Source organism: Rhea pennata, chromosome 1 (assembly GCF_028389875.1).
Source record: "Rhea pennata isolate bPtePen1 chromosome 1, bPtePen1.pri, whole genome shotgun sequence".
Taxonomy (NCBI): domain Eukaryota; kingdom Metazoa; phylum Chordata; class Aves; order Rheiformes; family Rheidae; genus Rhea; species Rhea pennata.
Window position 1 is genome coordinate 93,222,326 of NC_084663.1, and position 16,814 is coordinate 93,239,139.

The 16,814-nt window shown below is 49.8% G+C and overlaps 1 protein-coding gene across 5 annotated transcripts in view; it reads right to left on the reverse strand.

Moving 5' to 3' along the window:
- The window catches only part of BOC (BOC cell adhesion associated, oncogene regulated), a 58,431-nt gene that overhangs the window by 2,308 nt on the left and 39,309 nt on the right, over positions 1-16,814 (reverse strand). For 4 of the 5 annotated variants that reach the window (XM_062595500.1, XM_062595479.1, XM_062595510.1 and 1 more), the window contains exons 4-16: positions 13,780-13,926; positions 13,038-13,181; positions 12,414-12,707; positions 11,311-11,583; positions 10,286-10,584; positions 7,148-7,310; positions 6,089-6,199; positions 4,710-4,916; positions 3,709-3,890; positions 2,425-2,530; positions 2,112-2,234; positions 1,170-1,391; positions 560-786 (exon numbers count right to left, since the gene is read on the reverse strand). In XM_062595500.1, the coding sequence (XP_062451484.1) occupies positions 560-786; positions 1,170-1,391; positions 2,112-2,234; positions 2,425-2,530; positions 3,709-3,890; positions 4,710-4,916; positions 6,089-6,199; positions 7,148-7,310; positions 10,286-10,584; positions 11,311-11,583; positions 12,414-12,707; positions 13,038-13,181; positions 13,780-13,926 (2,498 nt within the window). The remainder of the gene's footprint in view (positions 1-559; positions 787-1,169; positions 1,392-2,111; positions 2,235-2,424; positions 2,531-3,708; positions 3,891-4,709; positions 4,917-6,088; positions 6,200-7,147; positions 7,311-10,285; positions 10,585-11,310; positions 11,584-12,413; positions 12,708-13,037; positions 13,182-13,779; positions 13,927-16,814) is intronic. The other variant, XM_062595490.1, reaches the window with a different exon arrangement.

Below are 16,814 nucleotides of genomic sequence, written 5' to 3' on the forward strand. Positions count from 1 at the left end.
CAGTGTTAAGAGCAGGGTGCTGATCTGTGATACAGAACCAGAGCCATGGGGAAGCTCTCATGAAAGAAGACAGAAAAAAAAAAGTTGAAATGGTTTCTTCTGCTACAGAGGCCAGAGTGGTGCTGAGCACTGAAAAACTCACTTCTCACTGCTTAATCAGTGGGGGATGATAACCAAGTCATGGTCTTAGTTGTGCCACTACCTTGGCTTGTGTCACTATTTACAGATACAGTGTCCTTAGCACTGTCAGTCCCTATGAGATTTGCTCGGCAAAAACAGGAACTGTTAGCATGAAGAGATCCCTTTGCTTATTGCCTTCTCTGTACCTAGAGCCACTGCCTCCAGAAATCAACTCTTCACCAGCATTGTGGAGACCTTCCAGCTCATCCCATGTCTCAGACTTCACTGCAGAGGGGAAATCTCTCTCAAGAAGCAGCCAGTCTTCCTACTTCTACAAAGAACTTCTACTTCTGCAAAGGGTGCCAGGCATGCCAGCAGAGTTCTCCCACTGCAACCACAGTCATGTCAGACCAACTGTTAAACCTGGGTGTGGACATACCTGCTGCATGTCATCTGGGCTGTAATCTCGAGGCTTAGTGTTTGCATAGCCCACTCCTGCAGAAGGGCAGATGCCATTCAGATGTGCCCCATTGGGATAACGCTGCCCATTAACATAGGGATGTCCGTTGGCACGTGGAGCAGAGATGCTCCTCAGGGGTACCATGGTGTATTGGCAGGATGACACCAGCAGCCCAGCTCCTGGGAAGCTCATGTCAATGGTTTGCTCTGCAAAGGGAAGAAAAAGGAAGTCTGAGGCCAGGAGCAGAGGTGAAGCCTACCAGGCAGCCGTTTTGGCCACCCAAAACATCCTTGGAGATAGATGATGGGAGGGGCGCCTACACAGAGGAGAAGGGGGTGCTCATTTTCTCTTCAGCTAGTCCCAGAGTTCCTTCTCAACAAGGTAAGCAGGACAAGGGGCAAATAGTGGCCATTGTTGTGATGGGCTACCACAAGACATCTGGGACTTATTCTCTGCCCGCACCCTCCCTGCTTCCCAGATTGTGGAGCCCGTGTGCTTTTGGGTGCTTGACTCAATTACACTCAAGGTCAGGTCTAACCCACAGAGCAGAGCACATCTTGTATACTGGCCCTCAGGAAAGAATCCTTACTCTGCTTGGACCAAGCTCTCCAAAGGCAAAAAGGGATGAAGGCCACGATGAGGAGTACAATGGAGCCCAGCACAACCCCTACAATCAAGTATGGCAAGTCGCTGGAACGAGCCACCATGGCCCCTGTCCCGAGGCCACTGTGCCCACCACCAAGTGGGGGATGTTGCTGGGGGGGCACCGTTGAGGGTGGAAGACGACCCGGCAGACCAAGAGATTTCCGAGCTGTGAAGGGAAAGGACAGCGAGTTAGACATAGGCATATCACTCTATGGTGACAGACAGCAGGAGGAAGAGCAGGATGCACCAGGGATGTCTGCACTGCTGCAGAATGGACAGTGGCTACAGAGGCTTTAAAGGAGCGCTCCTGGTTGCCAGAGTTTTGGATAGGCTAATGCCTACCACAGTACAGACAGGTCCTCCGTGCATGGCTTACAGATCTGCCAGTCTCTTGGGATGCTAAAGCAAAAAAAAAAAAAAAAAAAAAAAAAGGCTCCTCCATTCACTTGGACTTAACGCTGTTCCTACAATGACAGCACAGCTGCTTCAAAGACTACTTAAGGCCAAATACAGCAGCTCAGAACAGGAAGGGAAAGTTAGCCCTCCTGGTTCCAATCACCATCTATCTACCCAACACTCAGGGAGACAAAAGGTAACTACCACTCTGAGGGAAATGGCAACTGACTTGTAACACTCTGCACAAAGGTGCTGCGAGTACTGGTAGGGGTACGTACACATGCCAAGCAACAGCATCAACAAACCTTCCCCTTTCTTCTCCCAGCCCCAAAGCTGCCTCCATGTCTCTTCTCCTCTGCCTCCACCTCCTTTCCCAAACCAAGATGAAGTATAGCAGGCAGGGATGGTACCTGCTTGCTGTGCTCTGTACAACCGCAGGCAGGGAAGGTGCAGGGCTGCACTCCCAGAGATGCCCTGCAAAGCTCATTACCTTTGGTCTCACAGATCATCACATTGCTGAACTCGCTTTCACCACCCTCGTTGAAGCATTGCATCTTAATGTCATAGGAGGTCTCTGGCTGCAGGTGGCTGATGGAGTGCCAATACCGATCTCCTGAAGAGGGAACACACAAACCATATCACCAGCTTCCTCTGGGAACATGTGGCTGATCCAGCTACCTGCTAGACAAAGCAAGACTACCAGCTGCGACAGTCTCCTGCCTTTTGTGCACAGGGCTCCTTCTGGCCGTGTGATTCTTCCAGGAGGAACCAGCAGCTGGGACCAGTCTCCCAATATCTCTTACCTTCCACCACATCCTTCTTGTAGTCACTGTCATTGTCACTGTCAGTGGGGCGGTAATAGATGTAAAAGCCATGGATGGGAGTGTTGTTGTTGCTGGCTGGAATATACTGCAGAGAATGGGAAGGGGAGCAGAAATTAGCAGAGATGGCATGCTCTCAGATCCATATTGTGCTGGGTGGGGAACAGAAGCAGAAATGAGATGGGACAGGAGGAAGATCCAGAAAGGAGATCATCCTAGTGCTGCCACTGGATTGCACAGTAAAGGCTTCCTTCCAAGGGCTGAGAGCTATTTTATACCCTCACAGCCTGCTTCTCTCCAGTAACACAAGACCCATGAATTTGGTCCCATCAGATCAAATATCCAGTATTCTGCTCCTTCCCAAGACCCACAGTCAATGCTTTAGAGAAGAAATTCCTCAGCAACAGTGACTCAGCTGGGCAAGGCTAAGTGCCCATTCACCTTCACTTCATTATGCTTAGGGCTGCCAGACAAACTACATCTTGCCATGAACCAGTGAGCACAGAAGACTCATGTCTCTGTAGATAGCTCTGTTCCTGTACCTGGAACACTTGGGGCCATGCTGTTCCTGCTGTCTTTCACCCAGCATTTTACCACAGAGGTTGGCAAGAGACCACTCCTCCTTACCAAAGTTTATCAGCTACTGTTTGTGTTTAAAGGACCAGCAGTGACCATTCTGCCATGTAGCAATTTCTGACAAGAGGAAGGTGGCAGAGAAAAGGGTGATGCATCCCTCTGAATTAGCTCCAAGCTGCCGGAAATGCTTGAATCTGGGCTTGTGATCCAAAAGATCCTACTCTCTACTAAAAATTCTCCAGGGTGGACTGCTGTAAATGATTACCAGCACCTAGAATCATTACGCAGAAAGTGAAAGTGAAGGACATATCTGCTGGAAACCACTGGGACAGTCGCAAGGGCTAACGAATTCCAAGAATTTGGCCAGGAGAGCAAGCAGCCACCTTGTGCATCAATGCTTGTTGAACAAAATGGTCAAGACTCTGAGGACACACACAGTGAAATGCGTCCTGCACATAATGCTGGATTCAGATAAAAAGGGTTTCCTAAGTTCTCAGACTTTCCTTGCTCCTTCTTGGATCAAGCCCAGACCTTCTTTGCTGCAGAGAGCTATTGGATCACAGATTCTTTTGTGCTGGTGACAGGCTCCAGTATGGTAACTTGGGAAATTTGTGAACTAGGAAAGTAGCACCCACACATCTGTACACTCAGAGGTCTTCTCTTCCCATTCGCCCCAACCCCAAAACATACCATCCACTTCAGCATGATGGTGGTCTCGTTGATGGCATCTGTGAAGGTAATGTATGGCCCAGCCACAGGGCGCTCGTAGACACGGTTGCTATACCCAGACACTACATATAGCCGAGATGCAGCACTGGGCTCACTCTCTCCCAGGATGTTCAGTGCCCGGACACGGAACTTATATGAAGTGCCTAGGGGAGAAATTGGAAATAAGAGTTGCTCCAGGACAGTACTGAAGACTTCAATGACTTCCACTGCCAGCAGAAGCTTGTGGAGAGAAGCTACATCTCCTCCAGAAGGCAGAAAGCGCTTCAGAGAGGCTTTGATGGAAGAACAAATATTCAGTGGCCAGATTTCAGTCATGTGCTAGACTGCACCTGCTTTTATTACCCTCTCACTGTTTCTATCTGGAAGGTCTACAAGTCAGCTAGCAAAATTCTGTACTAAAAGGCATGTGAGTAGATCAGAGACTCATGAAAAAAACATCCTGACACCAGAGCAGGTCTGGAAAGGCTTCCTTCCTTTACTACGTGGAAATCAGGTATACAAATCAGCATTAAAAGCTCTGAGTCTAAATTACTCTTACCCAAATATCAATTTCTGTTCTTTAAATTTAACTAGATATTTTCCCCTTTTAAGCTGGCCAGCTCAGTGATGCCTTCTTTCCTCATGTGAAGTGGAATGGGAATTGTGTGCCACTATGCCTTGCCTGTGGCTAGGAAGAGAAAGGATCTGTAAGGTCTAGTAAGTGATAAAACCAAGATACTCTTATGCCATTAGTAACTACATCCTGTAATATAGACAAGCATGTGCAAGCCTCCTTGAGGGAGGTCAAGTCTAAGCTGTTCCATGCAGCTGGAGAAATTGGAGAGTTTTCCCTTGCATTTAAGGCTGGAGCTGGGAAGGCTTTGTTCTGCTCACACACCTCAGGGTTAAGCATGATCTGACAGCTGGCTGACCATCCTTCAGGGACTGCACAGCTTTTCTGGAAAGTGAGAACACCTGCCTACCTTTCTCTAGGCCTGGGATTTCCACAGAGAGGCGAGAGGGAGGAATGTCACTGGTGGCCAGGACCCAGTCTCCCATCTTCTTCAGTTTCTTATATTCTACACGGAAAGACTGGATGGGGAACCCGCCATTCCCACGGGGGATCCAGGTCACGTACACAGATGTCTCTGATGCCATGGAGATGGTTGGACGGTCTGGTGCCTCTGGAGCTGCAAGGGGCAGAGAAGGACATCAAGACATGAGACATATTCATCTCACTGTATCTAGAGAATCCTGTAGCTCAGAGGTATGTAGGTGAAGGACTACTTGCATTGCACCCGCATGCATTCTTTAAATCATGAATACTCTCTTCTTTTGTCTCTTCATTAGACGTGGCACCCCAAACCCTCACCCCTTCTCTTTTGTGCTCTCCAACCTTCTTTTATTCCTGCTTGCAACTCATCTCTTTTCCTCTCCTTTTACGTCCAAGAGGCAAGATTAGTGGTGTGTATACACATATCATAGGAGGGGTAGCAGTGAGAGGTGTGGATGAAGGGTTGGTGACAGCAGAAGGCTTGACTGATGTAGAAGCAGTAAGAGGAGACTGAACATAGGGAAAGAAAGGGAACAGATGGGTGAAGGAGATGAGATCAGAGGAAGGACTAAGAGGAGGAAATAAGAAAAAGTTCTGCTTTGTAGAAATATACTTAGATAGGAAGACAATTGAAAAGTGGGAGAGAAAGAGATATTGACTGTGGAGAAGATGAAAAAAAGGGACACATGAATGAATGGAAGATGGAAGGAGGACTACAGGGCAATTCACACAAAGCGTCATGGCAGCAGTGAATAATACTAATGGCAGGCACAAGGTGGAATGCAATGAACTGGATTACCCAGGTGGAAACTGACATTTCTCCAGTGCAACAAAATGGCTGAGTTGGGGCAATCTCCATCCCTGGAGTGGGCCCTTTGTAGGGCTTAACTAAGAGACAAGGACTTCAGGACCTGCAAGGACTGGGTTCTCTTCTGTCTCTCTGCACGTAATGGCGCATGGGAGCTTGTTCCTCCTGGGTGCTGCACATCCGTGGACTCTGTGGCGGGGCTGTCTGAACCCTTCATGTGAAACTCAGGAAGAGATAAAGCTTCTGAGAGGTTCTCTGCATTAACGGTGGGAGAGGCCATGGGGATCAACCTGCTCTCCTGAGACTGCCTGCCAGAGCAATAGCAGAGGGGTCCGAGAAGCACCAGTCCTTGTCAGGAGCTAGAGACGACCCATTCAGCTTTGCACAGTCTTGCTTCACCCAGCGGAGGCTTTAACCCCAGCACAGCCTGACCACTATCACCTAGAACAGACCCAGCACCCCTCACCCTCCCTTATTGCTCAGTTCAGGCAGGGCCTTACGGGAGAGACGGCTGTTGTCGGACTGGTTACTACTCTGAGTGCTTGTGCCTGGGTCATCCTTCTGGATTTGCTGCTCTTTGCTGGCGACAATCTCTGGCTTTGGACGCCGGCCTACCCAAAAGGGAGAGACGACATCAATGAGGAGGAGACACATGAGAAAGTTAATCTTTCCTGTGATGGGCAAACAAAATATTCCCATGCAAGGCTGCTGGGATAAGTACTCTTTGGACCAAAACAGCCCTAGACGTTCAAAGCTCTCTACTTGTAGACAGGAACTAAAAGTTGCACTAAAGTGCAGGCTTGTTAAACTATTAACAGCTTTTCCCCACCCCACCAACATTTTATTTTCTAAAATTTAATTGGTTTTCTGAAAAAGTTGTTGCTGGATTTCTACCTGAGAAAGTGGTAATTAGCACGAGAGAGAGGCCTGAGGGGAGATGGGGACCCACCACGTCTATGTGGAAGGTTGCTACAAAGGGAATGCCATTCCTCATGCTTGCTGGGGACAGGAAAGGCAGCAAGAGGGCAGGGAACCTTAGCTTAGGCTTTTGAAACACCTTTTTAATGGTAAAGTAGCTTGATCCTGAGGAAAGCTTGGAGTTTCCTTTAGTGAAGGACAGGCACTTAAGAACAGATTAGATAAACACCAGCCAGGAAAGACTCCTGCACAGTTGATCCTGTCTTTAGGCAGAGGACAGATTAAGTGACCTCTTGACATCTGCTCCAGACCTACTTCCTATGGTTCTGCAGGTGTCCAACTGAGTCACCTAGACAGGAAGGAACTTACTCTATCCCGAGGAGAAGTGAAGATTTTATTTTCCCTTTCCCCGTTTCAGACATGCTGTCCTTTCCCTTTGCTCTCCCTTTTGTCAAAGTTGCTCTGAGCTCAAGGGCAGGTACATTTCCAGAGCAGGAACAGCCCCTTTGCCTCAAAGGCCATGGCAGGCTATAAGAAGGGGGCCAGCACTGGGCCTGCACCTCAAGGCTGGAGGATGGTGTCTCCAAGGGTACTTCCCAGTGACTCAAAGCAAAACGCCCAGGGAAAGGTTTGACCTTTACCAGTCCTGAAGGTCACCATGGCTGTCTGTCCCTCGCCAGCACAGTTGTGAGCAGCCATCTCCACCTCATAGAGGCTCCCAGGGTCCAGCCTGGTCAGGGTCAGGCGGTGCTGCGACGCTGGAACGTCCCTCACTGTCCAGCTGTCTGAGGCGTTGGTGACCTGCTGAAAGACCAATGTACATGTTGCAGAGCTGGGGGTGAGCTTGGCTTCTTGCCTGCTTCAAGCTCAGAAACTTGCATTACAGGTCGTAGCAACTGGGCTAACTTCCCTGTCCGCTCCCCTTCCGCAAAGAAGGAAGAATTTTTTCAGCCTGTTTTCACAAAGGTGAAGAATTCAGGTATAAACAGGACACGTCACCAAGCATGGAAGTATTTTCTTGATGCCTAGCTGCCTCAGAGGTTAACTCACCCCTACATTATCTGCTGCTCCCCTCTGCTATCACTGCTCCTCAATACATGCAGCAGTGCCATTCAGCTCTGGAGCAGTTATGCTCACAAAAGGCAGAGTTAGTTAAAGGATCTAGTGGGTTTAGGAGCCAAATCTCTTCTACTCTCCAAACCCTGAGCTGCCCATTTCCATGGAATGAGGTGCCTGGAAACCGCTTTTGGTGATCTGGACCTAAAATCACTTGAATAATGGCTTTTTATCCAGTTATGTATTGCCTACTCCATTAACTTCCCTAGCAGGAGCAGGAGGCTGACCACCCCCTCAGTGCTCTCATTTCTTTGCCTGGGGAGGAGGGTTCAACCCCTTTCTAGGATGTGCCATTTCAAACTATGCTATGGGATTTTGGGAAGCCCAGGACACTTGGAGGTGGGCAGACTTAAGTCTATGAAGCCTCCCCACTGGCATTTCCTGGCTCAATTGAGGAACTCTAGTGTTTAAGCAGGGACTAAACAGTGTATGTCTGTGGACCCCAGAAAGGGTTGGAAATGGCACATTTTTCAGTGATGTCCTGATGCCCCAGACAGAGGGGGAGGGAAGGTGGGACCTTCCTCTTTCTCCCCAGCTGCAAGGATAATATTTTTGCAGGCAAATACACAGGACACCGAAGTGACCCAGTGCTGAAAAGAGCATTAGCAGCGCAGGCAACGCAACAAAACGGAAATGCCAAGACTCTGCTGTATCATTTATCTTCTCTTAGCGTTTGACACTGACTGATTAATGCCTGCCCAGTTTTATTTTTATTCCTGAGCCTGTAGAGTTGTGAGGCCAAGGAGGGGAGCTCTGAAGACTGGTTATGTCCAGGAAAATGAAAGAGAAATTCTTAAGAAACAAAAATAATGGCTGTGTAGCATCTAACTGCTCACAGGCCATTGAAATTTTAAGGCAGTGTAGAAGTAGGGAAAAGAAACATCCTGAGATATTTTCTAGAGGGGAGACAGACCCAAGCACAGTACAAATTTAAGTCTCCTGTCAGCAGGTTTGGCTTTCCTTAGCCACCTTTCACCCAAAGAGCCTTTTCTTTTGTGGCTGAATTGATTTCTTCCCTCGCTACACACACGCAGTTCCAGCCAGAGATGTTAAACCCAGATCATTATATAACTTGATTCTAAGCATCTCTGAAGGAAAGACACTCTTTCTAAACAAGTTTAAGGGTTATTGGGACTAAGCCCTTCCCATACAATCCTTAAGCCTCCTAAGAAAGAGTCTCCAGCTGAGAATTTGGACTACACTGAAAACATATTACTGCAAACTGCAGTGACCCATGGTGACCTCCACTGCCCTACAGACCCTTCCAGGTGAAGTGCTGAAAAACAAATAAAATATGGTCAGACTCCACTCTGTAAGTTAAGATCACATGCAGAATTAGTTGTTATATGATATGCCATTGCGGGACACATCTCTTCCTGGCAGACAAATAGACCCAACAGTCTGGTGTGGTTTTTGGTATTTTTTAATTTAAAGTTGCCTGTTGTGCTCTTGTGTTGGCATCTCATGTCTTTGTTTCAAAGGGCTATTTAAAGAGATGGTTAGCTGAAACCCTCAGTTTAAGTTTTGTTTAGAAAGAAATCATGGATGCGTGCAGAGGTTATAAAAGCCTCCTAATATAACAAATATTTTCACGAAGTCAAAAAAATTCCAGGAAAATAGATACACATATAATTGAAAATGGTGCCTAGCAGTGGCTGGGAATCCAAATCTGGAATGTACTTGAACCCCAAAACAAAACTTACCACTCAAGTGCAACTCCCTGCATAGCCCAAAGAAATACAAGAAGCAAACAGATAAATCCAAGCTCTTTTTCCCCTTGAATCCCCTGTAAAATAACAAGGCATGCTCTACACCTTGAAAGCAGAATTTTTACCTCAATGGTGCTTTGATATTTTAGAGCAATCGCTAGGCTGCAGCCCTGTCAGAAGTCTGCCTGCCATGCTGAGAAGCAGAGGCGAAGGGCAGGAACCCCAGGGCCCGGCAGGGCTGCTTGTCGGCGCGCCGGGGGCTTGCTCTGTGCCGTCAGCCAAGAGACGTGCTCGATAGCACACTGTCTTTCATCTTCTACAATAAAACCCTGAGAAACAGGTGGCTTGGGACCCCCTCAAGATTTAGCATTGCTGTAGCAGCTCTCTGCCTGCTCCTCATTGTCACCGAGCGTGGGGGCTTCAGCGCTGCCGAACAGCGCCCTTCGTTTGGCAAGGCAGGTGTGTGTGGGCTGGGAGAGGCTGCTGCTCTGCATCCTGCAGCCTGAGCCTTTCAAGGGTGCCGCATCCCCCAGCTCCTGCTGGCTCGGGCCACTGTGAGAGTCAGCCAAGACAGGAGTGTTACAGAGCCAGTCACTGCACAGCCTGCCCTCAGGACTTCCCGGTTGTGCAAGCCCACAGCTGGGACTTGGAAGGGGAAGTCTGTTAAGCTGGAAATACACATGGGTGTGCATACACCCTCCGCTCATGCAGACACACGCGCTGCTCTGGGCACTGCTCTTGGAGAGCTTAGCAAACCTCTCACAGCCTGCCCTCCTCACACCTCAGTGGACTGAGGCTGCAGCTGAGGATGTCATACCAACCAGCGCTGCCAGTGAGCTATGGGTGCCCATGCCCCATATTTGCCCATGGAGCATGCAAATGTGCAACAAGGCCACCAGGTGACCTATAGAACGGGTGCTGAGGAAAGATGGGAGCAGGGCAAAACAGTGATACCTTGCGATGCTTCACCACGTAATAGAGGATGGGGGCTCTGCTGTCAGGACGAGGTCTCCACACCAGATCATAGCTGTCCGTCTTGGATGTCCGGGGAGAACTGAGGATGATAGGGGCCTCAGCTGGAGATATGGACTCCCTGTTGGCTGTGCACTGTAGAGACGCTGCCAGAGGGGTTGTCCCAGGCTTTGGCAGTCCTGCTTTATCCAGGGGCAGCTTTAGAGCTTTGTCTCTGGAAGGTGGTGTTGGCGGCTGAGCTGAGCCCAGCCAGGCATCTCGCCCAGAGTTCAGGGTAGTTCCTGAAAAAGATGCCCAGAGTGAATGAGTGGGGCAGGCAGGGCAAATGCCAGTTCCAGTTTGCAGTGAAGGCAGAGCAATCAGAAGCCCCTTAAATGAATCCTCTCAGAAGCCTGAAGGTACCCACTCACTGTGGCACAGGAGTCTTAGAAGCTTCAGGTCCCAGGCAGTGCTGGCTGCTATGCCACTTGAAAAGGTGTTGGGAACAGGTTCTCCTTCTCCCAGTACAAATGTAACAAGCCTCACTGAGGCCTCTTTCAGAACAGCCCTTGGTTACATGGTGCTTCCTACCCCTCTGAAGCCATTCTTACCCTGAATAGGCTCAGCATGGACCAAGTAAACGGAAGGCACCTCTTTTACGCAAGCTGCATCCACCCACATCAGTGTTTACACTCTTGCTCAGTGCAAACTCAGACACAGAGAGCTGAATAAGCCAAGAGGTAAGGCACTACACTACGGTGCTCCTTGCCTCTCACGTACAACTATCTCATGTAGTATGCACGTGTGGCATAGCTATCATCCATTCCTACAGGGAGATAAGGAGATTCTAGTCAGAGAAACCCTAGGACTGTACAGTGACAGGGAGGGAAGAACACAGCAGCTCCAACACAAGCATGATGGTTACACACAGACTTTCTTCTCCTGCTCCCCTCTGGTCCTTCCCAGTGCATTAGGCTCTGTGATTGAATAGTCATGAGCTTGGAGAAAGGAACGGGGTACAGACTTACCCGGTCGAGCTGTTCTCAGTTGCACCATGGCTTGTGCACTGCCGACTTCATTTTCTGCCATGCACTGATATATACCCTCATCCTCAGGCCCTACGCTGACCAGCCGCAGCGCTCTGCGGGACAGCCGGAGCCGGTGGCTGGAGGAGAGGGGCACAGCGTTGCGCAGCCACATGACGGAGGGCTGGGGGTTCCCTCGCACCTCGCAGGTGAACTTTGCGCTCTGGCCCCAGGGAATGATTTGCTGGGACAGCCCCATGGTGACTTCTGGAGGCTCTGTGTGAGGAAAAATACAGCTGCTGAGCACCACTTTGCAAGCAGCACGGCACAGTTATGACTTTGGACTACCCTCTCTGGTAGGGATGAGGGTGAAGGCACAGATCTTCAGCCCTCCCAGTCCTCCCTTTGCAGGGGCCCACAGGGGTCTGCTTTGTTACTCCTCCCCTTTAGCATCCACATGAGCTACAAGGAGAAGTGGTCCAAGGCCAGCTGCCCTTCTCAGTCCCATGGTGACAGCAGTCACATACAAATCCCATTTTTCTTAGCTGAGACACTGCCCTGCAAAGGTTGTGCTTTTGCCGACCATAGATCAGCACCCGAATGAAATGCACTCCAGCAAAACGTAGGCATATCTTCCCTAATGCTTGTCAGAAAGGGAAAGATGTGTGGTGGAAATATCTAAGCTATACTGTCCCTTACATTTCCCAGCTCAGAGAGTGCTTCCCTACAGAGCAGAGCAGAGAGCAAGACACCCCCTGACATCTTCCCTATGGCAATGTCAAATATGTCTAAGAAGCAGTTCAGTCCTGCACCAGTCAGTGTTAGTGAAAACCTAATGATACAAACAGTAAGAGAAGAGATTGCCCAGAGGAAAGAGGGGATCCATTATCTCTCACTCATGGTGGGATGCCAGGATGGAGGAACCAGCACCCCCAACGAAGAAGTCATCTTATATCTTAGAAACTGGAACCTCAAGTAGGAATTTTCCTTGCATTATGGCTTGTCCAGGGAGAGAAATAGCAGCACTAGTATTTTCCCATGAACATAGTGGAGAAAGTCCAAGCCCTTCCTGGAACAAGGCGAGCGAAGGCTATTGCAGCACTCACCAAACACCTGCACATTGTAGAAGATGAATGCGGCTCCAGTCTCACCAACCCCATTGTCAGCCATGCAGCTGTAGGTCCCAGAATCCTCCTCACTTGTGGGGTCAATCAGGAGGTTGCTGAGCAAGAACCGTGTCTTATTGTATGCAGACACGCTGGAACCGTCTTTGGCCCAAGTGACCCGCGGAGGTGGGATGCCACTGGCCACACACTCCAAGATGAGGCTTTGGCCTTTGGTGACGATGATGGTCTGAGCTTCAGGTGGGTAGATTATCCGAGCTGCCTCTGCTGTGGAGCCTGTCAAGGAGAGAAGGAAGGGAGGCGAGTGGGAAAGAAGGTGGCCAGGGGAAAATGCCCTGTACAGAGTATAGGTAGGGGAAATGGTAGGGTTAAGGCTGTGCTCCTGCACTGGTATGTGTATGCAACCCCTGAGGAGGTACAGTAATCCCAGGGGTTGCACACACATACCTTGGGGAGTAGACCTCATGGCCTCCTGCTGCTGGACTGCAGTTTTCCCAGCAGCTGATAAAGTCATTTCATACAGAAAACCAGCTGGACTAGCACTGGTATGCATTCCCAAGGCTTGAAGCTCTAAGGAGGACGTGCAGTGAAAGGAGAACGGCTTACGTCTTACACGGAGCCTCTCACTGGAGACCGAAGTTTTCACCTCCTGAGTCACAGGGTTGTAGGCAGCACATTTATAAGTTCCCTCATCCTCTTGGCTGGCATTGACGATTTGAAGGTTCCCGGATGGCATGATAAGGTAGTTGTCTATATGGAGAGAAGGGGAGATGGTGTGTGGTCATAAGGAATACCCCTCCAGAAATAACACAGCGCCCTGAAGGAATATGTGGGCAAATGGGAAGGGAGAAAAGAACGAGATGACACTGACAGCAGTGAAATGAACCGTTTGGTTCCAGCACTAGGGGTAGGGGATGAGGGGGATAATGAAGCAGCAGGGGAAGGAGGGAAGTCTCATGCGATGCAAACTTGTCACAGGTATGCGCAAAATTCAGATCCAAATTTAAAAAATTCCGCTAGATTCAGTCATCTTTATTGAGGGACTGGACTAGAGGAATACTTCATGAACAAATGAAGAAGCCCAATGAAGAGCAATATGGTGTAGCAGCTAATTCTGCCTCCTCTCCCCTTTCATGAGTTGGTGGTAAACGTGGCTTCCCAGTTGTAGCTAGTGGGGGGCATTGGCGAGACTCAGCAGAGGTGCTAAAATAACCTGTGCTCAGGCCAGTGCAAAAAAAAACCAGTAGACAGAGAAAGTTATTGCTACTAGGGAAGGGTAAAACTGAGGCTGTGGGAGGAGGACGGGAGGGAGGAGCCCTCCCGGTACTTGCCCCCACTGGCGGCTCACCTCGGGATGCCTCCAGCCACTCATGCTTCACACTGTAGCGGACCTGAGCCTTAGGGTGGCTTTCAGGCAGGTCGCAGGCAATCACAGCTGTGTTCCCCTCATCTACCTCGATCACATGCTGGCCATCAAACTTGAAATCTTTGAGATCTGTAAAGAGAGCAAAGGACAGCATCTCACAGGCTGGTTCAGCACCCCAGCTTTGGCTCTAGATAGAGCACCTCAGAAACCTTCCAGAGAAACCAAATCATAAAGCTAGCATCAAAAGGTAGGTGATAGCAAAGACAAACAAAATTTGGGAGGATCGGGTAACAAAATTCAGAAGCAAAAGACTCCACATGACTTATTTTGACTAACAAAGGGGAAATACCTGTTCTGAAAGGCAAGTGCAGGAGAAGGAATGCAAAGCAGGAAAGGTGTCATTCTCAGCATGTGTTTTGCAGACCTAAAGCTCAGCTTCCAACTCTCCCACTGCCTGAACAATTGATATCTCCGTGCAAGGAATTCTTGCTCCAGCCACATATTTTACAGCCCAAACTGGTTAACCACTAGAGTTTTAGTACGTCTGAACAGTGCCTGCACCATCGTTCAAAGAGCAGGAGGATCACAAGGAAAACCCGAGGGCAGCGAGTAGTCTCCTTCAGCAGGTTAGCTTGCAAAAGCCAAGGTAACAGGAGGTAAGGGCTGGGAAGCTTTCCTGAGAGTACAGCAGCTACTTTGGTGCAGTTTGTTTGAGGGCTAGTGGGTCCCCTGCTTTTGCACTGCATTCCTGGGGCGAGATGCCAGTCAAGGGGGCTTTTTGGAAAAAAAGAAAGAAAGAAAGAAAGAAAGAAAGAAAGAAAAAAGAAAAGGAGATAAATGAGAATAGCAGACCAGGAGAGCGGACTAGGAGGAACAAATAGGGTTTCAGCAGGAGAGGCATCTGACCAGGCACCTGTGCCTGCCTGCTGGCTAGTCCATTTGGGAAGTCCATCAAAAAAGAGGGATGTTTTCCCAGGCTCGACCTCCCCCAAGCTCAGCCCCTTCCCCTTCACTCCCTCTTTTGTCCCAGCTGCTCGCTTCAGCCAGCTGGGCCAGAAAAGTAGAAGGCCATCAGCAAAATGCTTTGAGGGCTCCCATCCGCAGCCCTAGAGGCAGACTGACTTCGTGCCCGAGTCTGTCATGCGCCGTGCAGCCACCGTCTCCCCAGACCAGCCGCAAGTGGCCTCACAAACCCACCATCCCTGCCTTTGCCTCTGCACATGGTTGCACCTGATTTTTGGGTATGGAGATTTGTACCAGGGCCCCGCCACCAACGAGGGAAAGGGTACTGAGTTTTGGGCAATGACAACTGGCAGTTGAAATGGAAAAGCTGTGCATCCTTGCCTGGAATTTTTCCGTCCTACTTGGAAAAAAAAGTCCCCTTCATGCATTTCTATAGTGCTGTGCACCAGCCCACTTGACCACCAGTGACAGCTCTGCGCCTTGCAGCAGCAAGTTACGTTACTGCGTCAAGGCTCAGCAGAGCCGATCTGCCACAGGACGCAGTACTAGCACACGCCTTCTGAGTTGCAGGCCACTAAATCAGGATGAGACCACATTTTCTTTTCAAAACCCCACGCTAAGGCAACACGTTACATCCATTGCCATGACCCGGCAAGGCCGGGCGCTGTCAGCAGCTCCGTCACCCCTCAAAACCAATCCAAATATGTGGTGCCTTTGACCTCGGGCAGTTTGGAGATTGCGGGGGGAATAAAAGGGCTTGTGGAGAGCGGCCTACACACAACCGTCCCTTGGCAGCCCCAAGCAAGCAGAAAAATGTGTTTTTGTTCTCTGGGAAATATAGCAGCTCTCCAAGAGCAAAAGACGGCTCTGGCTCCAACCTTCTCCCACCCACAGTCATGGAAAAGTGACATGAAATTTCTCAAATAGACTTTCTGATTAAAGCAAGATCCTTTATAAAGTTTAAATAAAAAACATCTCTCTTGGCAAGGCAGCGCAAAAGCCTCCCCGAACGCCAACCGGAGAGGCGAGTGTTCCAGTGCCCAGATTTGAGGAGCGGCGAGGAGGTTGAAAAGAGAAGGGGAGGTTTTGCAATGTCATAAAAATGATTTGCAGAGAACACGCTTAATACTTCTGGAATTTCTTGGCATCACTCAATTAAAAAATAATAATAATAAAAAAAGGAATAAGAGTGAACTTCAGAAATGTGATTAATCCTTTAAGGCAAGCTGAGGAGGGGAGCCATGTTTCCACTGGGTATTAAGGCCAGATGAAGGTTAACTCTTAACTTGTGAGAAAGAGGCAGCACGTTTTGCTCCACCAACAACGAAAGTTAGTGCTAGGGAGGGGGAAGGTGCTGGATATTTTCTCTTTTTTGCTTTTCCTATTTGATCAAGGAATGAAACAGTAAGAGGCACAAAAATGGAAAGAGGTGGAGAAAAGGCGAGAACCCAGTGTCTGCCTGCCCGCATCGCACACATTTCTCCAATCAACAAAATATAAACGAGCATCAGGAAAATTAATGTGCGCCTTGGTGGTCTGAATTCATCACATCCAAATTAAGATTTCGGAGCCAAGGTACAGGTCCCAGCAATGCTGGCAGGGATCTGCACGTACACACGCACGGCCCCCAGAAGAGGGAAGAGGGGCCCAGGAGCCAGAGAGGCGGCAGCAGAAAGCACAGACCAAGGGCTCCGCTGCAGCGGCGCCCGCCGCGCAACGCCAGCCTCCCCGGGACGGAAAACAACCGCGAGATTTTGGCTGCCGAAAAGACTCGCTTGTGTAAGAGAGGGCAGCTCCGGCTCCGCGCCGGGCGCGGACAACGCCGCTGCGCTTTCTGGGGGGTTCGGCCCGGGAGCGCTGCCCGCCGCCCCTCTCCGCTGGCACGTGCGAGCGCAGCACGAGGTGGACGCGGGCCAAGGAAGCGCAGCTCCGGCGCGGGGGCCCAGCACTCGCCCCCTCTGCTTGCCCACTCTGCGGCAGCGTCACAGGCCAGGAGGTGCCGGAGCGCTGCAAATCCCAGATGCCCTGGGATAACAGGGATTTTCCACCTCCCT